General features: G+C 37.2%; 1 protein-coding gene across 1 annotated transcript; it reads left to right on the forward strand.

The window, feature by feature from the left end:
• The first annotated feature begins 58 nt into the window (after positions 1-58).
• LOC114356876 (protein phosphatase D3) lies at positions 59-27,928 on the forward strand. Its single transcript, XM_028310244.1, has 8 exons — positions 59-307; positions 438-679; positions 1,011-1,158; positions 5,273-5,394; positions 6,066-6,336; positions 8,468-8,698; positions 23,848-23,853; positions 27,149-27,928. Exons 1-8 carry the CDS (start codon positions 214-216, stop codon positions 27,160-27,162), a joined length of 1,128 nt encoding a protein of 375 aa, XP_028166045.1. The 5' UTR covers positions 59-213; the 3' UTR covers positions 27,163-27,928.
• Positions 27,929-27,943: the final 15 nt, after the last annotated feature.

Genomic DNA, 27,943 nt, shown 5'->3' on the forward strand with positions numbered 1-27,943 from the left:
ATGGCAACATTGATTAAAAAGTTAGGTGATCCGTCATTCATTCAGAAAAGTCATTCATTCTACAAATTATTCATTCATCTATCATCTTCCAGCCAGTAAATTTTTCATGAGTTGCGGATGATGTGAATGGATGAAAGAAACCATCATTTTTAAGATTAGGAGCTAATTTGGATTCGGAGAACTTTTACAAACCCGTTTGTTACGCGTTAAGTGATGGCTAGCAATCAAGAAATCACGGGCCCAGTGTCACAGGAGGACATAGAGGCGGCAGAAAAATTGAAAAATGAAGCAAATGACTATTTCAAAAGTGAGTATTTTATCTCTATTTGGTATGCAAATAAGTCTGCTGGTGTATATTTAAGTCATTATTGAAAACCCGATCGGATATCGATTTTCGTGACTGAAATAAATTGACACGTATAACCTCAAAATTTCAGAACAAAATTACGATACCGCAATCGAGTTTTACTCGAAGGCTATTGAGAAGAACCCTAAGAATGCGGTTTTCTACGCAAATAGGAGTATAGCGAATTTGAGACTTGAGAATTTCGGATATGCCTTGACTGACGCCTCTAAGGCCATAGAGTTAGACCGATCCTACACCAAGGCGTACTACAGGCGGGCTGCGGCTCATATGTCCCTAGGAAGGTACAAACTAGCACTTAAGGATTTTGAATATGTAAGTATCTACATTTACCCTTTGAATAAAATAAGAGCTATAATAACTGTGCTGCAGCAGTGAGTGAACATAGAAACTTGTTGATTGCGAATGATTTTGTGTATTTTGTTGTGAATTTCCTGTACCCTTAATCACTGAACTATTTTTAGTGTAATTCTAACGATTTGGCCATGACAAATTCATGGCCAAATCATTAATACATGAATTATTTTATTATGATATTATTAATTGATCGTGAAATAAAAATATTATGCAATAATATCGTATTGCATGTCAGTTTGATATAACATTTTAATGGCATTGTTTTTACATTGATTTGAAACAATTTTAGGTAACCAAAGTTAGGCCAAATGATCAAGATGCAAAAATGAAGTATAATGAATGCAATAAAATAGTTAAGAAGATCGCCTTTGAAAAAGCCATTTCTGTGGATAAAAAGGAAGTGAACATCGCAGATAGTATCAACTTGGATGCTATGAGTAAGTATAATAAAGTAATACATACAAGTTATAATAGAGCCATTTATCTGTGAAGTTTTTGTTTTGGAACTATTTTTGTATAAGATTAAGCTAAACAGTTGTGTCATGTACTAAGCAAATGTCGTGTATAGCTATAACTGGAGTGCAAATTTATTTGATGTTCCTTTTTATTGTCTAAATTATTTGTAAAAACTAATTTGTATTCTGTTGCTGTACCTAAATAAATAAATAATACAGTCTGATTTAAACTATGGCAGCTAGGAACAGTAGAACATAGTCACTGCAGTACTACAGTACCACAATTATTATTATTATTATTATAGCTTTGTATTCCACATTTTTACAGTTTGATTCAATTAATCTATATCTCTTGTTAGTGGCCCCACTTGGGTAAAAGCCTCCTCCATCTTTTTCCACCTTTCCCTGTCGCTGGCTATGTGCATCCAATTTTTCCCTGCCTTGTTTGTTATGTCATCGGCCCATCTTTTCTTCGGCCGTCCTACGTTTCTTTTGCCTTTTGGGCCTTGCCATTTTGTTGTTTGATAGGTCCACCTCTTATCTTTATATCTTGCCAAATGACCTGCCCAGTTCCACTTCTGCTTTAGGCTAAATTTAAGAGCATCTGATAATTTAGTTTTCATACGGATGTCTGTGTTTCTAGTCTTTTGTATTCTTCTTAGTTTTAAGATACTTCTCTCCATTGCGTGTTGACAAGAGGAGATTTTGTTTTTTACTCTTTCCGTAAAGACCCATGTCTGGCTAGCATAAGTTAGGCTTGGGAGAATGCAGGAATCCATTATTGTCTTTTTTATATTTAAGTTATAATTCCCTTTTAAGATTTCTTTTTGTGCCCAGTATTTCTTCCATGTTACACCTATTCGTCTGTCTAGTTCGTTTTCGTTGCTGTTTGTATCGAATGACACCAATTTGCCTAGGTATACATAGTCATCTACATATTCTATAGGTTTTTCCTCTATTTTTATTGTTTTCCTAGGACTGTTTGACATGATTTTAGTTTTAGAAGCGTTCATGTGTAAGCCGATTTTTATACTTTCATAGTTCACACTTTGCAACATTTTCTCTAAGTCTGTAGCTGATTCACTGAATAGAACTATGTCATCTGCAAACCTTAGGTGTGTCAATTTATTATTATCTATCCATATGCCTCTATTTTTCCAATCAATATTCTTGAAAATGTCCTCCAGCACAGCTATGAACAGTTTAGGAGAGAGCGGGTCTCCCTGCCGCACTCCTCTTCCAATTATGAACTCTTCTCCTTGTCTTTCCAGTTTTACTCTGCTTACGCTTTTGGAATAGATGTTTTTGATGATATTTATGTATGTTTTATTTATATCGTTGTTCCTTAGAGCAGTCCATATGGATGAGTGCACTATACTGTCGAATGCTTTGGAATAATCCACAAATGCCAAATAAAGTGGTTTATTAAATTCTTTAAATTTCTCCATTACTTGTTCTATTGTATGGATGTGATCAATTGTTGAGTAATGTGGTCTAAAGCCCGCTTGTTCTATTGGTTGATTGTTGTCAATTTTTGATGCTATTCTGCTGAGAATTATTGATGAAAAGAGTTTATATATTGCAGATAGTAGGCTGATAGGTCTATAGTTGCCGATGTCGAGTGGACTTCCTTTTTTATACAGCAGAATTATGTTTGACTTAGTCCATTGCGATGGTACTTGTTCTTCTTCCAGTACTAAGTTAAACATCTCAGTTAGATATGGGACTAGAATTCGCGCACCGATTTTCAGGGCTTCATTTGTAATGTTGTCTTCTCCTGGGCTCTTCTCATGTTTTAATTTTGTAATGTGAATCCATACTTCACTTTCCGTTATTGGGTTTATTTTTGTTTCTCCTGTATCCTCTTTCGTTATATCGCTATTTTCATCCTCTTCTGTCATTTCTAGTGGTGGTTTTTGATATAGCGAGGAATAGAAAGCTGTTGCACATTCTATTATACCTTCTCTGTCTCTGATTTCGCCCCTCCCACTGTTTAGACTCTGTACCCAATTTTTGTGCGTAATTAGTTCTTTGTACGCTCTTTTCGAACTCCGGAACAATGACATGTTTTTTACTATTATTTCTCTTCTGTGGTTATCATAATCTCTTCTGATTGATTTATTGGTTTGTTTGAACAATTCCTTTAGTTCCTCTCTCTTTTCTTTGGATTTGTCTTTCATAGATATCAGTTCAGTTCTTCTACAGATTAGGTCTTGTGTGTGTTGGCTGATGATCTTTTTGGTGCATTTATTGGTTGTTTTTACATCGATTTTAAGGCTTTCGGTTAATACTTCTTCCAGTTTGTCACTAAAAGCTTGAACACTTTTATGTCCCTTTAGGAGTTGCATATTTGATGATATGTTCTTTTGTAGGTTTTGTATGTAGTTGTTTATCTCGTCAGTAGACTTCAGTTTATTTTTTCTTTGGATTTGTCTTTCATAGATATCAGTTCAGTTCTTCTTCGGATTAGGTCTTGTGTGTGTTGGCTGATGATCTTTTTGGTGCATCTATTGGTTGTTTTTACATCGATTTTAAGGCTTTCTGTTAATACTTCTTCCAGTTTGTCACTAAAAGTTTGAACACTTTTATGTCCCTTTAGGAGTTGCATAGTTGATGATATGTTCTTTTGTAGGTTTTGTATGTAGTTGTTTATCTCGTCAGTAGACTTCAGTTTATTGGGTAACATTTTGAATTTTCCTCGGCCAGTTTTAGGTTTCTTAATTTTTATGGAACATCTGACAATCCTGTGGTCAGACGGGAAATTTATTTGGTTTAGAACCTCTATGTTTGTTATAGTTTTTGGTGTAGGGCTCAGTATGAAGTCTATTTCGNGTACCACAATATTAGGCAATATATCAAGCTATATTTGGGACTTGTATAAGTGCCCTAGAAAGGACCTATGTACTGAAAAAACTATTTGAATTAGGTATCAGTGGAGCAAGTGGGGTGAAAAACCTCGCATTCGCAGCTAATATCTGAGCCACCATTAAGTTTCATCAGACTGTACATTATTAAATATTTGTGACTTAACATACAATTTCTCTATTTATATGCAAAGTTGTTTTAGCAGGACTTGACTGTTGTTTACTGATTTTTTGTCTGCTCTGCCTGTTATAAAATTATTGTCAGTATTAGAATTACCTATGATCTTTTATCTATGTTTATTAGTAAAAAAATAGTGAAACTATTTAAATATCATTATACTAAAATTAATATAATTTAAAAATGTTATTTTGAAAAATTACTTAGCTAGGTATAATGTGTATTATTCATAATTTAGTCAACATAGTAACAGCACTGGTGTTAAGCTAGGCAGTTTTTATCTTAATTTCTGAATATATTATTTTTGATAGTTTAATAGTGTTGTGTACTAAAAGAGATTTTATATTTTATAGTATAGAGTCTGTTTTACTATAAAAAAATAAGCATAATCATGAGAATGTGGTAGTGATTACAATACTATTGGTACTAAAGATTTATCAAGCTTATCACTGATTTGGTTCCGGTACACTAATTGATAATGGTATCAATATGTATGATAATTTATGCTTAGTCCTTCTTGTGTTATAGTTACGTGCAAGTGAATTGACTTTTTAATGTTTTGTTCCTGTTTTTCTTGTTTTCGTGCATCAAACTCTGACGAGTTATTGTGTATGTAGAATATTTTATATCATTCAAGATTTTAATAGTCAAGTTTTTGTGTTTTTTGTGGAAAGTTATCTATAATACCTACTGCAGCAAAGTTAAACGACGAGTTTGATTATTAAATGAGTATTTACAACAGTAGTTAAATAATGTTATTGTCAGTATTAATGTGTAATATTCTTACTGTATGTTTCAAAGTATTATCTACTAATTTCAAAAACCTTGGCCCTCACACACAGCATATCAGACTATATGCTTTTGTTTTAATTGTCTGTATACAATATTCCACTCTGCAGTGGCCAATAGATTTGACAAGCGTAAATTGGAAAAAATTCTATGGCTACTAAAACAGCCTTGTTGAGGAAAAATGTATGATTTAGGGTTTAGTAACATAACTTTACGAGTTCATAGTTCAATTTATATGAATTAATTTGAATTATGTGTTCAACAGCCATAGAAGACGAATACGAAGGTCCCGAGCTAGAAGATGGCAAGGTCACACTCAAATTCGTTACCGAACTTATGGAATTTTTCAAAACACAAAAGAAGCTTCACAAGAAATATGCTTACAAGGTTTGTTTTATTATTTTAATCTTTAATAATATAACTGCTTCAGTTTTTGAGACTTTTTGGCGAATTGGCAACCTCAGGCCGAAAAGAGAAGTGTGGGCCTCCTACTCCCACTAGGTGGACCGACGATCTGGAAAAGGTCGCGGGAGTATCTAGAGGCGGGCAGTGCAGGACCAGTCGTTATGGAAATCCTTGGGGAAAGCCTTTGTTCAGTAGTGGACATCATTTGGCTGAAACGAACCAATGAAAGATTTATTTACTTGTCACAATTAATGATGGTCACATTACCCACATGTCACTCCTTGAGTGGGGATGTTTGTATCTTTTTAATCAACAATAAATTGAATATACTTATACTGCTTGTACACCGTGATGGTTCTTGGTGAAGTATTATTTTTTAAATTACACAAACGAAGCTGCAGGCTTATGCTAGTTACTTTCCCTAGGCGCAGACCGCCGACTTTTAGTTGGCCGATAGTTGGGTCTGGCTGTTAATCAGTATGGAGATGATGGAAGTGCGCACATTACACCGATTTGGTATCGGCCGATTCTTCATACAAATTAAAATCGGGCTCAACTATCGGGCAACTAAAAATCGGTGGTCTGCGCTTAGGCTAAGATGGTTTTCTGTATAAAACAAATCAGAAGATTATTTTTAATGTTTTTATTTTCAGATCTTAATTGACGTCAAAGCGTACCTCCAAGAGCAGCCCTCACTAATCGACATTAAGGTCCCAGACGATGCAAAGTTCACAGTCTGTGGAGACATTCACGGACAGTACTATGACCTCATGAATATATTCAAATTGAACGGTCTGCCTTCGGAGACCAATCCATACCTGTTCAATGGAGACTTTGTGGACCGAGGATCCTTCAGTGTGGAATGTATTTTTGTGCTGTTCAGTTTTAAACTGCTGTACCCTAACCACTTCTATATGTCAAGAGGTAAGAAAAGTTAATAAAGTACTCAGTACAAGTACTTAGCTTATCAATAACGATTAATTCTACAAGTGCTTTATACGCACAGTTAATTTAATAAGAAACGCTTGTCCACCCTTTTCACTAATAAGTATTGCTATAGTATACTTTTGACATGTATATTCACTCAGCCATTTACTATGTTTTCAGTTTGCCACTCGGTTCTCATTTTGATATAATAAATTTAGTCCAGTCAATAAAGCATTATAGATGGAAAACTGTAGAACACAATTTCCGACTTCGAGACTTAATTAAGACTAGTTAGGAGGTGAACATAGCAAAAGTCCCCGCCCTTAGCCCTTGAGCCGGCGGGGAGAGGGGGGTTTGAAGGTGCCACTTTTCGGTTTTTCGCTTAATCCTCGGAAACTATGCGTCCTAGTGACATGACTACTTTGAACCAAAAAAAGCATATTCAATTTGCTACAGGTGAGATAGACAAGTTTTTCTATAAATTGTATAGTTTTCGCGGCATCTGCTCTAGAAGGTCTGTAATATTGGAAATTATATTTTTGTCTTACATGTTTCCATCAGGAGAAAATCGACTAAATCAACATTAAGCAATCATTCTAGACATGCGGGAGCATGTTAAGCCTAGTTCCCGGGAGGGGACTGCACCGTGCGTATATTTAGACGAACCACTTTAAGCCACTTTTGACTCCTCATCACTTAAAAACTACTGTGCATTAACACTTGAAATTTGGCTCATGTGTTGAGACTTGCAAGATATACATCAGTTTCAAATTTTATAAATATGCCTCAAACGGTTCTTTAGATATTGACGTCCAAAAATCTACATGTCTGACCTATAGACCAAATTCTAACCACTTCCAGATGACCTCGAAGGTTCAAATTTGGCATCCAGAAAGGTAGTTATGTAAATACATAGGAACAAATAAAAAACCAGTGAATTTTTACATTTCACATGTAATAGATAGATTTTAGTGCTCTAAATATCGATTTTTGAACGTCAATACCGAAATAACCGTTTGAGGTATATTTATGAAATTTGAAGCTGATGTATATCTTGCAAGTCTCAATACATGAGCCAAATTTGAAGTGTTAATGCACAGCAGTTTTTGAATGATGAGGAGTCAAAAGTGGCTCTAATTGGTTCGTCTAAATATACGCACGGTGCAGTCCCCTACCTGGAACTAGGCTTAACATGCTCCCGCATGTCTTTAGAGTTTGCTCAATGTTGATTTAGTCGATTTTCTCCTGAAAGGAACATGTAAGACAACAATAAAATTTCCAATTTTACAGACCTTCTAGAGCAGATGCCGCAAAAACTATACAAGATATATAAAAACTTGACGGTCTCACCTGTAGCCAATTGAATAAGCTTTTTTTGGTTCATAGTAGTCATGTCACTATGACGCATAGTTTCCGAGGATTAAGCGAAAAACCGAAAAGTGGTACCTTTAAATCCCCCTCTCCCCGCCGGCTCAAGGGCTAATAAGGGCGGGGACTTTTGCTATGTTCACCACCTAACTAGGCTAAATAAAGTCCCGAGGTCAGAAATTGTGTTCCACGGATTTCTCTCTACACCGTCGTTAAGGCATTCATTGACTGGACTAATTGTAGTGCCATGTCATTGTTTGTCAATGATTTTTATCTATAAAAAATTCCATTGTATTAGTAGCTAAGGCTTGATTCACACGTACTATAACCACAACATAGCGTCGCAACTTCTAAATAATAAATAAATAAATAATACATAAATTCTTTATTCAATAACTTATTTGACGTTTAAACTCTAGGCTAATCTTATGCTACAAAAGGTAAAATTATTCATGTGCCTTGGAGTTGGACTTGGAGCGCTTTAGATCTATCTGTAAGCTCACTTGCATTTAAAAGTAAATCTATATCTATAAAAGCGAAAGGTCACTGATTGACTGACTCACTCATCACGAAATTTCAGAAACTACAAGTGCGTAGGTTCTCACTAAGAAGGGATTTTCCAAAATTCAATCCCTAAGGGGGTAAATAAATAAACTAAAAGTGGTCAAACTCTGGTAACATGTCAATAGTGCCAGATTTTTTTTAGTTTTTGTTTAATGTTTGTAGTTTAAGTATAATAATAAGTGGTATAAAATTCCAGGCAACCACGAAACCCGGGACATGAACCGCATGTACGGTTTCCAAGGTGAAGCGTCATCCAAGTACAACTCCCAGATGGCTGATCTATTCACGGAGGTATACAACTGGCTGCCTCTAGCTCACTGCATCAACGGACGGGTTATGGTCATGCACGGAGGACTGTTCTCGAAGGATGACGTCACGCTCGATGACATCAGGAAGGTGGATAGGAATAAGCAGCCGCCTGAAGATGGTAAGCTATCATGCTTTGTATAAAGTATTTGCAGTGAGGATTAAAAGAAACCATCTTGTTGTTGACAGCTATTCATCCTCACCCATTCACTTCACACTGTAATGCCACATAAGCGTCAATATATCCACAACAGCGTAGCGTATGCAAGTGTATGCCTGCTTGCGGCTTACATACGATACGAATGCGCGTTTAGTACGTTACGCGCTGTGGACTTTAGCATTTAGTAATTTTACTATGTCACCGTACCGATCCTTCGTCAAATAAACTTTAGTTAAGAAAGAAAGAAGAAATGTTTATTCAGTATCATCGACAATACACTTAACCTACAACAATGCTTAAAAATTATTTAAAACAAGTAATTACAATGGTGAAAGAAGGGAAATTTAGCATATCTGAAATACGATAAGTTAGTAGTAAAAGCCCCAAAAGATTCTAACCGAGAAAAAAGGAAAAGAGAAAAAGTAGAATCACCTGAAACACCTTCAACAAGCACCAGGAAGAAACAGATTACCGATAAACATGTGGATGAGCCACCTACACACAATACTCAAGGATTAGTAAAACCAAGCATACTTAATTATGTGGCACGAGGTAGAGCATCATCGGTGTCTGAGCCAAAAACTACAAAAAACTAAAAACTGCCTCCCACAACTGGAAACCGGATAAGACAAATCAAACAACACAACAAAATAAAATAAAAACAATCAGCACCCCAAGCCGGCTGGTCACCGTGGGGGAAGAAGACCGATACCCTCCGAAATATTTACCTCAGAAGCAAACACAAGTGTTTCAGACAACAAATCGCCAACAAAAAAACAACATACTACATATTGCTACCTTTAATACGCTTACACTAAAAAGCACAGAAAGCTTGTCAGAGTTGATATTGGCATTGGAAAGAATAAACTGGTCAATAATTGGACTATCCGAAGTTCGACGCCTAGGCGAAAGCATAGAAGATCATGGAGACTTCATTTTCACCTACAAAGGAGATACACCTGGACAATCCGGAACAGGATTCTTGGTCAAAAAAGAATTAAGCACACACATCGATGAATTTATTGGCATATCGGAACGTATNACTAAGGTTCTAAACCAAATAAATTTCCCGTCTGACCACAGGATTGTCAGATGTTCCATAAAAATTAAGAAACCTAAAACTGGCCGAGGAAAATTCAAAATGTTACCCAATAAACTGAAGTCTACTGACGAGATAAACAACTACATACAAAACCTACAAAAGACCAAATCCATACCAAATCAAAATCTTTTTTGCTGCAATGACATAATATAATTCAGAACTTGTTCACTAGAACACTTCTGTTTGCGACGCGTCAAAAGGTGTTAATTTGTATGGTATTCAAAAGCTTAAAAATACTGCTTAGTTAAAACTTAGTTAAACTGAACTCGTATCATTAAGAAATGAAGAGTATAGTCAACTTTAATAATAAAGTTTTCCCAAGTGGTGCGGCGAGATAAGCTACTAAAACTACTTAAAACATTTATTTCAAAGAAAACCTGGAACTTCAAATTCAAATTCAAATTCAAATTCAAATCTTTATTGCGTACTAAGTGACAATTTTTGTAATGGTGGAAATTACATACACATGGGCTTAAGACTTAGTGACCTAGGAGGTATTGCANAATTCTTCTCTTATTCAATGTTAAATAACCATGTCTAATACTAAATTTAACCAGTTAAGATGTTTGGAAAACTATCCTATTTCTAAATACATACATAGAATAGTTTGCATCTTGTATTATGTATTAGATTACATAATAAACAATATCTAATGACATTGCTCATGTTTACAATAAACTAGTACTGTTATTAGGTTTATAAATGTTAATTACATATATTATTATTCCTATTGTCATGTTAATAATTTCTTTTTCTGAATAGAATATACATTAATATACATTGTAGCTACAAAGTCCATTTAGTTTGAAAATTAATATTATACCTAACGTAAGCCAACTACATTAATTTGTATTGGTTTTCATAGAACAAGCTGCAATCGACAATTTCTTCATTTTATTTTGCACTACATACAAAATTAAATGACTGAGTTCAAAGAAATTCTTTCAAGACAGACATTCCTTAACAAAACTGTATGTTCTAAAAGTGCATTATTATTATTTATATTCAACTAGCGGCCGCCCGCGACTTCGTACGCGTGAATCCTGTTTTTCCCGCTAATTCCCGTTCCCGTGGGAATTTCGGGAATTCCTTTCTTAGTGCACCTCTACGGTACCTAAGCTACGTCCCTTCCAAATTTCAAGTGCCTACGTTTAGCCGTTTAGGCTGTGCGTTGATCTGTCAGTCAGTCAGTCAGTTTCTCCTTTTATATATTTAGATATTTCCACATAAATTGCATTCCTTGGTCACTCAGCCGTGAAATCTGTTTTTTAAGTTAGGTATTTGCTATTTCTGACTAATGAAAATAGGAAGTCAGATAATATGAGTTATTACTGACTGTTTATTTATTTATGTTGACTGTTTATGATTTAATTCTTTGGAAGCCATACTTTGTTGCATTATTTATCTTTAACTGGCGCCATTGAAAACACCTGTGGAGTCCCTGACGTTACAGTGAGAAACTTAGATTAAAACAAAAAGAGGAAGATAGGTGACTTGTCTTGTCTCTTGTGTGTGGACATTTGTCTCTAGTGTGTGGACATTAGAACATCTATAGTCTTGTCCAATGAATTTTAGCAACATAATTACGCGCGAGCGATAAGGATGGGTAGCTTGGACCCATCCTTATCGCTCGCGCGTAATTATGTTGCTGTCGCGCTCGCACACTCACTACGAGTGCCCGTCGCACAGTCGCGACAGCAATATAATAAGGCGCGAGCGATAAGGATGGGTAGCTTGGGGTCATTGGACAAAATTCTACGTGCTCACAGACCGGGCTTTATACTCTCTACAGACTACGGATTTTGTGTCGGCTGATAGTTTATTCGGCCTATTATTCAGTATTCAAGGGAATTTTTATTTTTCAGTGAGAGAAGTAGCACGACTGGACAAACAAGTGACGTCGATGAGGTCAGAACTGGAGGCGCTTAGGGAGCTTCAGAAAGAAACGTGAGACTCAAATCATTTAATAATCTTATCATCATCATCATTTTAGCCACAGGACGTCCACTGCTGAACATAGGCCTCCCCCAATGATTTCCATATTGACCGGTTGGTGGCGGCCTGCGTCCAGCACCTTCCCGCTACCTTTATTAGGTCGTCAGTCCACCTTGTAGGAGGGCGCCCCACGCTGCGCTTTCTGCCACGTGGCCTCACTCTAAAATCTTTGATAAACTAATAATTGACGAATTCTCCTATATCCTCATTATCATTGCCAGAACCAAATGATGTTAGATAGTTAAGTTTCCACTACGGCCAATACAGTGTGTCCGGGCTTGTAGTGATCAAACTTTAATGGCGTAATTTATGGACAATTTTATCGATGAAAATACTTCAAATTTGGGGGTTGACCCATTTGTCGCAAAATTACGAAGATTTAAGTTTTTAATTTTTAGTTTTCACCTCTTCCTTCAAAAACAAGTGAAAACGTGGGTAACTTAACATTAATAAGCGAATATTTGATATCATGCGATAGTCAATAAAATTATATATTAGCAGAAGTAGAAAACGGACACAAGTTTCATACATTTTATGGAAGTAAGAATGGATTGGACTAGAAAAAGACATGATTTTTTTCACTTCTTTTTCAGTTATTTGCCAACACAAGAAAAACCAGGTCGTTAAAGTATGTTTTATTTGCATTGTATTATTATAGTCTTTTTCACCTAAGATGATCCGTATGACACTTCAAAGTTATCCATATTACGCATACTACATACGCAGAATATTCTTGAAAAAATATTTGTATTTTATTAGCAATATAATAAAAAAAAGTTAACTACTTGTCTTGAAATATATAGTAAAATCTGAGTCTATTGATTATATTTTAATTAAATACGATGTAAAAATATTTTTTATTTAATGTCCGCAATGTGTGAAACGGAATAGATTTAGTGCTGGGGTATTTATTGTCTAACAAAATCGATTATTTCCGTGGTTCATTAATCGGTTGTTGTGAATACTTAGTTATTAAAAATATCACAAAAATCAACTATATTTTTCGATTGTTGACTTTAATAAACGCATTGAAAATAAATTAATAGTTTTTAATTTAAAGAAATACAACCAGTACTTTTTAGGAATCGTTTTTTTTAACATGAAGTCCATGGAATCAGGGCCGGATCTACCTATGGGCTGATTGGGCTGCAGCCCAGGGCCCCGGGGTTACAAGGGGCCCCCAGATCCCGCTAAGAGTAGGCGCACACCGTTGATTTTTCGTCGGCCGATAGTTTAGTTAGACAGTTGATCAGTATGGGCATGTATGGGAGTGCGCACACTACGCCGATTCAATTTGCCCGACTAAATAGTTGAATGCGATTCCCAACTGCCTTCCAACTAAAGTATCGTTCAACTATCGGTCGATAGCTTGATCAGTACGGCGCTCCTCTACGCGCGCGCACACCGTTGATTTTTCGTCGTCCAACTCGGCCGATAGCTTCAGTTTGCTCCGCGTTTTTGGCGGGAAAGGTCGTCATTATAAAAGATTACCCAACTAATTTATTACTAATTAATTGATTTAAGTAGTTATTACTCTCGATTTCACTTTTTCATGATAATTTCCCTTTCATGTCCTACTAATATTGAAAAAAAATTAGAAATTTGGGCTGATTTTTATTAAACTTATATTCTTTGTTGTATCAAACTGAATTTCATGCAGGTGAAGCCGCAGGCATGAGTTAGTTAAGTATAAAAAAAATATAATATTTCTGGGAAACATTCCACGCGACTGATCTCTTCAACAGCTTTCTATCGAATGAAGCAATCGGCCCGATTTTAAATCGACGGTCTGCGCACCCACGCCCGATTCAACTGTTTACTTAGTTGAATCAGTGTGCGCACTGAAAGCCCAACCCAACTCTATCGGTCAACTAAAAATCAACGGTGTGCGCCTACTCTAAAAAGTCGGTTTACGGACGATATTTTTACGTGACAACGTCATAAGAAAATATTGATTAAAATTGCATACTAAATTTTTGAGATTTTTTTTAAATTTTTTTTTCCTTTTACTTCTTGTAATGAAAACGTAATAACTTTAAACTAAGAGGTACCTATATCCTGATAAAATAAAAACAGTAATAATGCTAAATAACAGGCGATACTAAAAAAATACATAAAATACTATCTATACTATAACGATCATAGCAAATGTTGTGATAGGAATAGAGACTTCCGATTTTTAGTTTTACAAAATTAATACGATAGAGAATAATACAAAGTAATAAAAACCACCTGTTATGGGGGCATTTTTTGGACAAAATTATCAAATAACCAAAAAAACAACGAATTTAAAAGCAGTTTTTTTTCAAAAAGTATAATTTTTTATTATTTGTTGGCATTTTCTGGGCATTTTATGTATTTTTTTAGTATCGCCTGTTATTTAGCATTGTCACTGTTTTTATTTTATCAGGATTTACCTCTTAGTTTAAAAGTTATTACGTTTTCTTTACAAGAAGTAATTGGCAGAATTCTTTTTAAAAAAAAATCTAAAAAATTTAGTAAGCAATTTTTAATCAATATTTTCATTGACGTTGTCACGTAAAAATATCGTCCGTAAACCGACTACAGACAACTATCTTTTTTTTTTTCAATTATTGCCTACTTTTTAGCGGGATCTGAGGGCCCCTTGTAACTCCGGGCCCTTACGTTACCTAACGTAAGTAGGTAAATGGCAGAATTTTTTTTTTTTAAATCTAAAAAATTTTGTTACCTCTTTTTTGTCGATAAAAATAGGTCTAGTTTCACCTATTTTCATATGTGCACTTTATCGTGACTCACACTGTATGTATAAGAATAATATCATTATAGAAACAGTTTTTTGGCATGGCTATTAGTTGAGTACTAAGATAGGCCCCCAAGTAGTTTCAGCCCAGGGCCCCACAAATTCACGATCCGGCCCTGCATGGAATTTGAATATTATCAATAAAAAAATGTTACAATAATATTTGTTATTAAAAAAAACATGTTTTTTGTTAAATAACACCTATACAAAATATTTTTCTAAAAGTAGGTTTTACTAACTCTTAGAAAAAAATCGAGATAAATCGGTATGGTTTAGTTATGTGACATCTCTATAACTTTCAAACTCGAAACGTCATACGAATCATCTTACGTGAAAAAGACTATAGTATTTGAGCTATTCTACAAAACGAATGTAAATTTATTAGTCTACGTCTATTAGTTTCGACGTAATTGTTGAACAAAGATACCCCTTCCCAGCCGGTTCCATAGCGCGTCGGAATAGGTTGTCTGATTCTTTCAGGCAGTGCATTTTCGCATGTTAGCAGCGCTATGGAACCGGCTGGGAAGAGGTATCTTTGTTCAACAATTACGTCGAAATTAATAGACGTAGACTAATAAATTTACATTCGTTTTGTAGAATAGCTCAAATACTAATAATACAATGCAAATAAAACATACTTTAACGACCTGGTTTTTCTTGTGTTGGCAAATAACTGAAAAAGAAGTGAAAAAAATCATGTCTTTTTCTAGTTCAATCCATTCTTACTTTCATAAAATGTATGAAACTTGTGTCCGTTTTCTACTTCTGCTAATAGATAATTTTATTGACTATCGCATGATATCAAATATTCGCTTATTAATGTTAAGTTACCCACGTTATCACATGTTTTTGAAGGAAGAGGTGAAAACTAAAAATTAAAAACTTAAATCCTCATAATTTTGCGACAAATACGAGGGGAGGCTGAAAAGTTTTGAGCCTAGGGTATTAAAAATGCCGATAGAAAAGTGTAAAAAATATATTTTTCTATTTAATCTCCCTCTACTACAACGGACTTCTTACATTTGTGTAAAAGAGCTTTTAACCCACTGAAAAAAAATTCGCAATCTTTGCCTTCGAAATGAGCCTTTAACGCCGACTTCCTTTCTTTGTCACTCAAAAATCTTCGTTCCTGGAGGTCTTTTTTCCAATTTGAGAATTAGACAAAATAGTTAAGGAATCGGACTAAACTGTGTGGTGGGTGATTAATTTCTTGAAATCCAGTTTTACCCGGGGTAAGCCATACAACATGCGCGGTGTGCGCGGTTGAATTGTCTTGCAGTGACAGATTTCCTTTCGCCAGTTTGCCTCTTAATATTTCAACAACCACTTGACGCACTCCTATCAACAGTACAGCATAATAAACCCCGTTTATTGTAGTTTTTTTAAGTAGGTAGTAAATGAATAAAATTCCTCCACAATCCCAAAAATAGTGGCTATGAGCTTGGGTGTCGATCGCTCCACTTTGAATTTCCGCGGCGGCGTTTTCCCTTTTGAATCCATTGCAGTGACTCTTATTTTGACTCTAGATCGTACTACCGGATCTATTATTTATCAATAGTGATAATGTGAGAACAAAATTTGTTAGGATTATGGTCAAAGATGTCCTAAAACTCCTGCGAAGTTGTGACTCGACACTGGTTGTCGAGCGGCGAGAGCATTTTTGGCACCCATCGCGCGCACCCCTATTTCATGTGCAAATGAGTATGAAAAATATCGCCATTACGTTCTTTGTTAATGCCTATGGCTTCAGCTATCTGTCACAACTTAATTCACTGATCTCTAAAGCAAGATTTTTTAAGTTTTCATTATTTTATTCGTTAATGGCCAAATCTGGCCGCCCTGACTTGCGGTCATCTTTTAGAGACTCCCTGCCATGCTTGATCTATCGGATCCAATATTTCATGATGGCAAATGAAGGCCCAAATTCTCCATAAACTGTAGACATCTCTTCAAATGTTACCGTCAGCGATTTGTTCCTCTTTTTGAGGAGTTTTATGACAACTGTGTACTTCGATTTCGCACTTTGCGCGGATGACTGAGACATGATGATGTTTACTGATTAATTACTAAAAGCATGATGACGCTAATGAAATGAAACTTTGTACATATACTAAGGAGGTTATTGGCAGATTAAATAAATTTAACGCGAGTCAATAATAGCACTTGAAGATACTTAGGCTCAAAACTTTTCAGCCGCCCCTCGTAGGTCAAGCCCCAAAGGACANACGGGGCGCGGTATGGAGCGACGGGGCGCGGTATGGAGCGACGGGGCGCGGTATGGAGCGACGGGGCGCGGTATGAAGCGACGGGGCGCGACATATAGCGACGGGACGCGACATAAAGCGACGGGACGCGAGATAAAGTGACTTGAAGCGACGCGACGCGACATAAAGCGACGGGACGCGACATAAAGCGACGGGACGCGACATAAAGCGACGGGACGCGACATAAAGTGACTTGAAGCGACTCTCATGAGTGTAACACTCTCTGGTGGTTGACTACCGCCACCTCGCCTCGGGCTCGTCTGTCCACCAAGCGGGCATGGGCGAGATATCGCAGGAGGCGATGGACGCGCTGCTGGCGCTGCATCGACCCGACCGCGTGCACATGTGGCACCCGGACGCGCCCGAGAACACCTTCTGGGACATCAGGTGAGGACGTGGAGCGACGGGGCGCGGTATGTTTTTACCTGTAGGTATTTAACGTGTTATTCACACAAAAAGGGGCTATAAACACAAATTTCGCAAATCAGTCCGAATAGAGTCAATGCACTAATTTAGGGAATTTGTGAAGTTGTTGTTATTATTTAAACAAGATTAGTATACCGTTTGAATGAGGATAGACTAGAGAAGTTTTGATAAAATCCGAAGATCGCTATCTCTTTTAAAAAAAATTTATAGCCTTGTAAACTTAAATGTTCAGTCCATTTTTAACTTTTCGGAAAAGTTCAAAGCTGAATTAAAAAAAAACTAGATGATATTTGCCAGTAAATTTAGATTTGATGCAACCCTATATCAATGCACGTCAAAACAAAATATTTACTTTGAGGCTACGCTTAGTAGTTTTTTTTTAAATCGAAATTAAATGATGCGATTTGGGTATTTTGGTGAAATTACTAAAAAACTTAATATAAAAGTAGCCGCCTGACATGGAACGTGTTATGGGGGCTGAAAATATAGGAAATGACCCATTCTATCCGCCAAATCATTTTGGCACACGATGCGCCAAACACCCTGTAGAATAAACGTTAAAAGACTTATTTATTTAATTTTTCAATGCTTAAGTGTCCATTAGAACGAAAGGGTGCTTAATGTATTAAAAAAAATTGAAAATAATTATGATGGGTTAATGTTTTTTGGCGGTTTTTTAGGCGGTTTCTGACAATGTCCTTTGAAGTATTTTCATCGATAAAATTGTCCATAGATTACGCCATTAAAGTTTGATCACTACAAGCCCGGACACACTGTATATAGGGTAACAAACAATCGTGATATCAAAATAATTCGCATGTCTAATTCTTCTCAGTACTGGCTTATTTATTATTTATTGTCCCTAATCAGTGTTAGCGTTAAAGTAATCCTTGCTTAGACGTGTAAAAGTGCTTTTAAAAGCATACTTGCAAAACTCATAAGTAGCAAGTAGGCTTTAAAAAAGCACTTTTACACGTCCCAGTATTAACCCTACCACTGCTTCAGGACAATAAATGGGCCAGTGCTGAGAAGAAGCAGCGCAAGATCTTCACTCAGTCACTATTATTAAATAAATGAGTTTTTAGAGCGCTTTCATATTTAGGCCGAAAATTTCATACTATGTGACAGCGAATGCATGCCTTCACATTATAAAAACGCCGCTGACGCGCTGCTGTCGCGCTACTAACGCCCTAATGTGAAAGCGCTCTTAATGATATTCATTCGTCGCTTCGGCAGTCAGCTTCGGCGAGCGAAGCAGAGAGAGAAGCAGAAGCGCGACCGAGCGGAGCGTGCCGCGCGCGCGGCCGGCGACGCGACCGACGCTGCGGAGCGCAGCTACGCTTCTGACTCCGAGTACTTTACCGACTACCAGTCCGTCATGGGTGAGCTACCAACCAATGCTATGCTTAACTAGTCTAGGTGAGCTACCTAAGTCTGCGAGCTAAGTAGTCAGTTTCATCGAGAGAAGCTAAAGCGACAGCTACGCGTCAGACTCTGAGACTACCAGTCCGTGATGGGTGAGCTTACCAACCAATATTATTCTTAAATGGTCTAGACGAGCTACCTAAGTAATTTAGTGAAGTAGTCTAGGTGAGCTACCTAATTAGTCTAGGTGAGTTAGCCAAGCAGTGAGCTTCGGCGAGCGAAGCAGAGAGAGAAGCAGAAGCGCGACCGAGCGGAGCGTGCCGCGCGCGCGGCTGCGACTCCGAGTACTTCACTGATTACCAGTCCGTCATGGGTGAGCTAACAACCTATACTATGCTTAAATGGTCTATACGAGCTACCTGAGTAATTTAGCGAAGTAGTCTAGGTGAGCTACCTAATTAGTCTAGGTGAGCTATCTATGTAGTCTAGGTGAGCTAAGTACCTAGTAGTCTAGGTGAGTTAGCCAAGCAGTCAGCTTCGTCGAGCCAAACAGTCAGCTTCGGCGAGCGAAGCAGAGAGAGAAGCAGAACCGCGACCGAGCGGAGCGTGCCGCGCGCGCGGCCGGCGACGCGACCGACGCTGCGGAGCGCAGCTACGCTTCTGACTCCGAGTACTTCACTGATTACCAGTCCGTCATGGGTGAGCTAACAACCTATACTATGCTTAAATGGTCTATACGAGCTACCTGAGTAATTTAGGTGACCTACCTAAGTCTGCGAGCTAAGTAGTCACTTTCATCGAGAGAAGGGAAGCTAAAGCGACAGCTACGCGTCAGACTGAGACTACCAGTCCGTGATGGGTGAGCTACCAACAGCATCATCATCATCTTATCAGCCATAAGACGTCCATTGATGAAAATAGGCCTCCTCCAATGTGTTCCACTGAGATACCCTACTATTAGCCAGTACATAATAAGTGAGCTACCAACCTACACAATGCTTAAATGGTCTAGCTAGACGAGCTACCTTAGTAGTCTAGGTGAGCTACCAGTTGTCTAGGTGAGCTACCTCGGTAGACTGGGTGAGCTAACCAATTAGTCTGTGTGAGCTACATAATTAGTCTTAGTGAGCTACCTAGTTTTTATAGGTGAGCTACCTAGTAGTCTAGGTGAGTTAGCTAAGTAGTCTAGGTTGCTTGTCATCAGTATTAATAATAAATCAATCACTCTTCCAGGTACAGACCACGAGATGGACAGCGAAGAGTTCTACGACGTGCACACCGATGACGATGATGACGACACGCTGCGGGAATCTATAAGGAACGGACACGTCACCAACGCGCTTGACGAGGTAACTACCATACTAGCTTGTACTGAAGTCCGGTCGTCGAGCACATATAATTTCGTACGATGACCCCAAGCTTTTTTTTTGTAAAAAAAGATTATTAGCAATTTGTATTGCCCAAATTACTAATAGTCCCATTCGCCCCTTCTGTTAAGCTAAATAAGCTTGTGTTACGAGTGGGCTCACCACAATAGTCGAGCGGCGATGGGATTCGAACCCGCGTTCCTCGGATCTCGAGTCGGCCACTCCGACCCCTTCACCGTTCGGCTATCGTGGCTATATGACCAAGTTACCCATCCTTATCGCTCGCGCGTAATTATATTGCTGTCGCGCTCGCACACTCACTGCGGCCGCCCGGATAGATTGAGATCATTGTACGAAATTCTATCTGCTCGGCGACCGGACTTTAGTTATTATTATTATGATTACATTCAGCTTCGCCCGCGTAATATTGACACAAAATCAACACCTCTGCCTTGGTTTTTTTACATTTAAGATATTTCATCATCATCATCTCAGCCATAGGATGTCCACTGCTAAACATAGGCTTCCCCCAATGCTTTCCATGTTACCCGGTTGGTAGCGACCTGCGTCCAGCGCTTTCCTGTTACCTTTATAATGTCATCGGTCCACCTTGTGGGTGGACGTCCCTCGCTGCGTTTTCAAAATATTCTTTGAAACTTGAAAGAATGGATTTCCTCAAGTGGGAATGAGGGTTTTCGCTAATGAAAGATCCGCTGGATGGCGGGACGTGGATGTAGGGTCTCACTGCTGCGTGATAGGTGGATTTTGACATATCTGTCAATGTCATGTCAAAAATAACCAATCATGCAGCATTTGGACCTCGCGTCTACGTATTGCCATCTGGCGGATTTTTCATTCGTGAAAACCCTCATTGAATCGGTAAACCAAAGGGAGTTTCAATACCCACTTGAGGCATTTGACTTTTTTAAGATTTTTTTACTTTTTGAGAAATTGGAACTGTCATTCATTAAACTCCCAAAAAAAAAAATGAAACGGAAGTTCAGTTATTAGCCATATGGACCTATTGGTTTATGGATTTAATTACTCATAGTACACAATATTCTTTTTTACGGTATTTGTGTCGTTTTCCCCAGGACCCGTCAGACAAGGTTGACGACCAAAAATCAACGCAAAAGAACAGTACATAGCTACAGTAGATATAAAGGTATGATATTTTTATTTTTAACATAATCATTTCATTAAAATATGTAATATTTACCACTTTTTATACTTATTACAGTTATTACAATGTATCATGATGACCAAAATAGAAACTTTTTAACTTTATTGTTAAAGTCAGTTCATTAATTTAAAAACTGAATGTTAACATTTTCTGATCCATGATCTTCAAGCTCTTAAAATTTTATTTTATTCCCGTCAATTTTATTTTTGCTATAAGTACTTTAGATAATGCCCGTTTTCACCATCAATCCCTAATTTTTAAGTGACCCCTATAAAAACAAATTTCCTGTCATGTGTTACCATAGAGCTCACTTAAAAATTAGGGATTGATGGTGAAAATGGGCATAAATCTAAATTTCGTAAATTCGTGTTTAGGCATGTTAAGGTAAACATTTTGTAGTAATATAATATACAAAAATAATTACGTCGTAGTTTTAAAATATACCTTTATTCTTTTCAGAATCGTAGTGTCAAGTAAATGGGTATGGGGATAGACCACCGTAGCTGTATATAGGTATTTGACGAAAGCGACTGTCGCTTAATGTAGATTGTTATATAACGGGAGGATGTCGCACACTTATCGACCCGGAAACGGATCGTAACCGTATCAACTCGAGGCGGTCAGTATTTGTATGAAACTCCATACTGCAACGCACACTTATCCGCACCGTAACGTAAACGCCTCGCGGTTAACAGCTCGCGAAAGGCGATACGGTGTTGATCCCTTTCCGAGTTGACAAGTCTGCTATGACCTTAATGGGAAATATTGATATGAAATACATTCCTCTGAAACAAAGTTTTGTTGTAAACAAACATGATTGTATTTTGTACTGAAATGACATTTAAAATGATTGGCACTTACAAATACAGGTTTAGGCTGGGTTTCACCATCTTACTTTAACTTTGACAACGTCAAAAATCTGTCAAAGTCCATACAAAAACACCGGTTATCGTTAAAGTTACGGTCTAAGTAGGTGGTGCAACTCAGCCTTCGTATTTCTGTCACTGGTAAATAAAAAAGAAATAAACTAAACCGACTGCTTAGGAAAATTGACTTAAAATTTTCAAGCTGAAAAGAATTTTTGATATAATCATTGTCACTTTCACTATTATGACGAATCTAAAGCCTGTAGACCTAAGATGCGCACCGCTATAAGCTTTTTATCGATATCGATAAGCCCATACTTTTGTCGTCTAAAATCATCGATAAAATTTTATCACGGCGCGAAATAAAATCTATCAAGTTATTTAGGCTACAGAGCGTGCCAAAGAAATATACATGCATACACTCGAAAAACAGAAATCCTGGCGCAGTCAGGTAAAAAGACGAAGATCTAAAGATATGACAATTTATATGCACTGACGAAATCATATTTTGGAAAAAACCTTCTTAGCCCAGGCGCAGACCACGGACTTTTAGTTGGCCGATAGTTGGGCCCGATTCTAATTTGTATGAAGAAACGGCCGACAACAAATCGGTGTAATGTGCGCACTTTCATACATCTCCATACTGATCAACAGCCCGACTCAACTATCGGCCAACTAAAAATCGGTGGTCTGCGAATAGGCTTAAAGTTAGCTTACTGTGCTGTCAATATTCGGCGTTTACCCGTGGTCCCCCCAACATGTCCCCCTGGTGGGTCCATGGGTAATTTTTTTTACCCGTTGTCCCACCGTTCTGAACAGTTTTTGCCAGTGGGTCTACGGGTAATTTATTTTAACCATAGTCCCACCGCACAGTGGTAAACGTTGCATGTCACCTCATATTCTTTATGTTTTATTTGCATTGTATTATTAGGATTTGAGCTATTCTACAAAACGAATGTTTTATTAGTCTACGTTTATTAGTTTCGACGTAATTGTTGAACAAAGATACCCCTTCCCAGCGGTTTCCATAGTAACCAAATAAAACATACCTTAACGACCTGGTTTTTCTTGTGTTGGAAAATAACTTAAAAAGAAGTATAAAAGTATATTTTCATCGATAAAATTGTCCATAGATTATGCCCTTAAAGTTTGATCACTACAAGCCCGGACACATTGTATAAGTGGACTGATGTCTGGCATGAAATATCAAACGCCGAGTATGAGTGACTTTAACCCACATTGTGTGATGTGAAGATATAATCATATAAAAAATGTTCTTGCAATTATTAATTTCGATGTATCCTTTATTCTCAAATAAATATGTATGAACTTAAGAATAAGTCTTATAAATCTATGGTTAATTAATAATTATAGATTTTTTTATAATTATACCTAGGTGACATGCAACGTTTACCACTGTGCGGTGGGACTATGGTTAAAATAAATTACCCGTAGACCCACTGGCAAAAACTGTTCAGAACGGTGGGACAACGGGTAAAAAAAATTACCCGTGGACCCACCAGGGGGACATGTTGGGGGGACCACGGGTAAACGCCGTCAATATTAGGTCATTTAGTCCACTGCATTAGCACGACCCTCTAATTTACAAGGCAAATGGAGGATTTGGCCTACACTTTCCACCCTGGCCAGACGGTGCCTTAATACAGAGTAATTTTTAAGTGACCCATATGGTAACATAAAACAAGAATTTTGTTTTTCATAGGGGTCATTTAAAAATTAGAGATTGATGGTGAAAACAGGCATAAGTGTGAGTTTACTTCAAACGTCGTCACTAGTGAACGCGTAAAAAAATGACACTAAACGTAAGACGGATTGTACAGCGCCCCTAGCGGAATCTTTCAAGAACTAAATATATATTTTCATATTTTTTTTAACGCGCTCACTAAAGCCCGTTCTGTGAGCACGTACACTCACTGCGGGCGCCCGTCGCACAGTCGCGACAGCAATATAATTACGCGCGAGCGATAAGGATGGGTAGCTTGGGGTCATTGGACAAAATTCTACGTGCTCGAGCTCGCAGACCAGACTATAGTCACGACGTTTGATATAAACTCACATTAAGCCCTCAGGCAAATTATTGAATTTCAATGCAAAAACCAAGTCGGGTATTCGAGATCTGTTGTAACTCATATAATAATAATAGTGTAGCTATGGTGCTAATATAATCCCTTTGTGTGTAAAGTACCACTAGTTTAGTACCTATCGTTTCATCCACTCGGACGCGCCCCACCATTTTTCTGATAATGTTTGAGTGTTATCGGTACACGCTAAATGCTCCATGAGTGCACACGCACACTACAGTAATGCCTTACGGCTTGCTCGGACCACACTCCCCGCACCCCGCGCGACCGGGACCACACATTGCTGGGGCGCGCCCGAGTGGATGAAACGAACTATACCTGTAAAGGTGCTCACTCACCTACGCATTCGTGTGTAACAATGAATTTGAAGCGTATTAAAAAATACATTCAAAATTCTAGTATCAATTCATTCAATTATTTCAAATACATATTTTACCCTTTGCTCGTATAATGAATTTGTATCAATTAAAACTGTGGCTCAAAATGTAATCTTCGACTAAGTAATTATTATTTAAATGACATGTTTAGCAATGAAATAACTCTTTAGCGCAGTAGTTAAAAAAGGAGCAAAAGGTCGTTGGTTCATATCTCACGAGAGGCAATCATGGATGGAGTCTTATACCTGTTTTAACCGTCAATTCCTAATTTTTAAGTGACACTTATACAGGAATTTTGATTACATAGGGGTCACTTAAAAATTAGGGATTGATGGTGAAAACGGGCATTAGACAACTAACTATAGATTATTTATTATACATATTTTCAATATTGCAATATTTTCTCCTGTTGTACCTATGCTTTTATCTTCTATATCATATTAATGCATTTTATGAAACGTTAAAGTTATGCCTTTGTATAAATATAATGCAATTATTAATTTGCAATCCGATCAAGCTAACTGCGTACCTCGATGGAATTCGACTCTCCCTCCATTCACTTGCATTCATCATCATCATCATCTCAGCCATAGGACGTCCACTGCTGAACATAGGCCTCCCCCAATGCTTTCCATGTTGCCCGGTTGGTAGCGGCCTGCGTCCAGCGCCTTCCTGCTACCTTTCCCCGCGTTCGGCCCGTCCGTACCAGTGCGGCGAAGTGACGTCACGGCTGCTAGCGCAGTTAACTCCACCGGGTTGTATAGCAAAACATAAAGTATTTATGTCAACTTAAAAATAATGTTTATAAAAAGTATGAATTAACATTTTAAATGTTTGGTTCAATAAATATGACTATTCTGTAGGAATAATTAAATTAAACTCTATATTTTATTCTCAGAATAATATGAGCTCAAATAATAATGATATTTTTCACGATATTTTTCTATTTGTTCTATCATGTCATGTTTTAGTAAATTATGTGACATTCGTTTTTATACTTTGTGTCATTAAGGCTAATAATTTTGATTATTCGAGAAAGCCCTATCCCTATAGTTGTTGCAATTCACGAAGGCGAGTGAGCTTCACACGTGAGGTGGCTCGCTACTGTTCGTTGTTCAAAAAATTTGATAGACATTACACTATCGTTATGTGCGTGTACACGTACACACACAAGTAAAGCTCACTCGCCTTCGCGAGTGGCAAGAACTATTGTGAAATTAAATGTTTAATTGTATTCTAAAACGCGCCGATATTACACTAATCTGTGCGAACCCTAATGTTCTGTCATATTACAGAACTATATTTAAAAAAACTATATTTATTTCGTTAATTTTAAAACAATTATGAAACAAATTATTTTTCTTCAAGAACGCTACAATTATTTTTCTTGTTTGTATTTTAATTGTATGTTCATTAAGCCAAAATGAGTGAATTATACCAGTTTAATTTGTTTATTGTTAAATTCTTTGCATCAATGTACAATGTAATTATTATTACACAGATCGTCAATTTTTGTCGGTATTTCTCTAGCATTAAGGTCCTCACTCACTAGAACGGTCGTATGTAACAAACAACCTAAGATTCGAATATGAGAATTGACTCGTCGATTTTCTGTAATTCTCGGCTCACTAGTGTAATGCTCAAGTATGATTTTACATTACAGTCGCATGTTCTTAGTGAGAAAGCGCCTTTAGTTAGAATACTATTCTTGTAAAAATAACACTTTGTGGGCATTATTATTTATAGCATGTAGACAAAACGACATTCTGTTTCGAACTCGGTTCGATAAAATTGCGTACATATTTTTTTAAGGGATGGCGAAGAAAACTCGATGGTAAACCTTAAATTGTCTACCGACACTGATGACAACGCACGTGACAGATGCATTAAAGCAAAACTCGATTTAGAATTCGTGACTCGAATAATCGCAAATGTAGCGATTGGTTCTCGATATTGTTGACTAGACTTAGGCATTATATTTGGGGTATTCTACCGGTATTTATTTTGTTAAATAAATCTTTTTTTGGTACGTCTGTGTTTTATTTGTTGATTTACAGTTATTGTCAAGAAAGCATGTCACTATTGAGCAATTGCTAAAATATAAGCATGCTCATTTCGAGTAGTTGGAGCATGCTTGTTTTATACATGCTAATAAGCATGACATTTTATGAACATGTGTGCAACTTTGGGCTTTTTATGACACCCAAATGTGGATCTACCCTAAAAAAAATTGGTTCCAGGCTGTTATTGGTAAAATATTAAAATCTAATCTGTCCATAGTTTTATGGATAAAAAAACAATGTACCAATAGCATATAATATATTTTCTTACATTTAAAAATAACATTTTGCTTACATGATATATTTTACATCCACAGCAGTCACAAAACAGAAACGGGCATTTTAACAAAATACTTAGTCCCGGTTTCCACCAAAGCGGAGCGGAGAACTGTCGGGCCGTCAATTTTTTCTAAAGCCTGGTGCGTACGTAGAATTTTGTCCAATGACCCCAAGCTACCCATCCTTATCGCTCGCGCGTAATTATATTGCTGTCGCGACTGTGTGACGCGCGCCCGCAGTAAGTGTGCGAGCGTTAATTTGACAGTGGCGGTTGAGCGGAGACGAGAAGTGGAAATAATGAAATCTGATTGGTTAATCAACACACTTCTCCGCTCGGCTCCGTTTTGGTGGAGACCGGGCCTTATTTCACACATGTGACTGCGACTCAATTACATAGCCAAAACAAGTGCTCTTTACAAAAACGAACGAAAGCACAGTCTTTTAGACAAAATTCAAAGCTTAAAGCAAATTAACGAACAAAGTATAAAACTAGACGAAGAAGAAAACGACTTTACAGTTTTAAATTCATGAGTTGTTTACGAAATGCACAAACCAATAAGTATCAATACCTCCTAAAAAGTAATACGAATTTCAATTTTATTAGTTTGTGTTAAAATTTGAATTTGTTTAACTGCGCACTTGGCTGCTGTGACGTCACATCGCCGCTCTGGTACGGACAGGGCGAACGCGGGGAGGTGTGCGAGTGAGAGTCGCATTCCAACGAGGTGCTCAGTTAGCTTAAATCGGGTTGTAGAAGGTATTTTTACTTATTTTTAACTTGTTGAATCGTTCTTTCAAATGTTCTGACGGTTTGTAAAAACATATTAACAAATGAATATAAAATGTGATCGAATTAACGCGAAATCTAAATTATTTTACTTTTGTTGTTGAAATGTTAACTTTTTCTGCGATTTTGCGTTATTTCAATTGAATTCAGTTTAACAAAAATAGTTTTTGGTCCACATACGAAGCTTACGGTAAGAATATTATTTAAATAAGTATAAATCTAACATAGAACCTGCATTACTAACATTGAGT

This window comes from Ostrinia furnacalis, unplaced genomic scaffold (assembly GCF_004193835.3).
Source record: "Ostrinia furnacalis isolate ACB-3 unplaced genomic scaffold, ASM419383v2 OfSCF2997, whole genome shotgun sequence".
Classification (NCBI taxonomy): domain Eukaryota; kingdom Metazoa; phylum Arthropoda; class Insecta; order Lepidoptera; family Crambidae; genus Ostrinia; species Ostrinia furnacalis.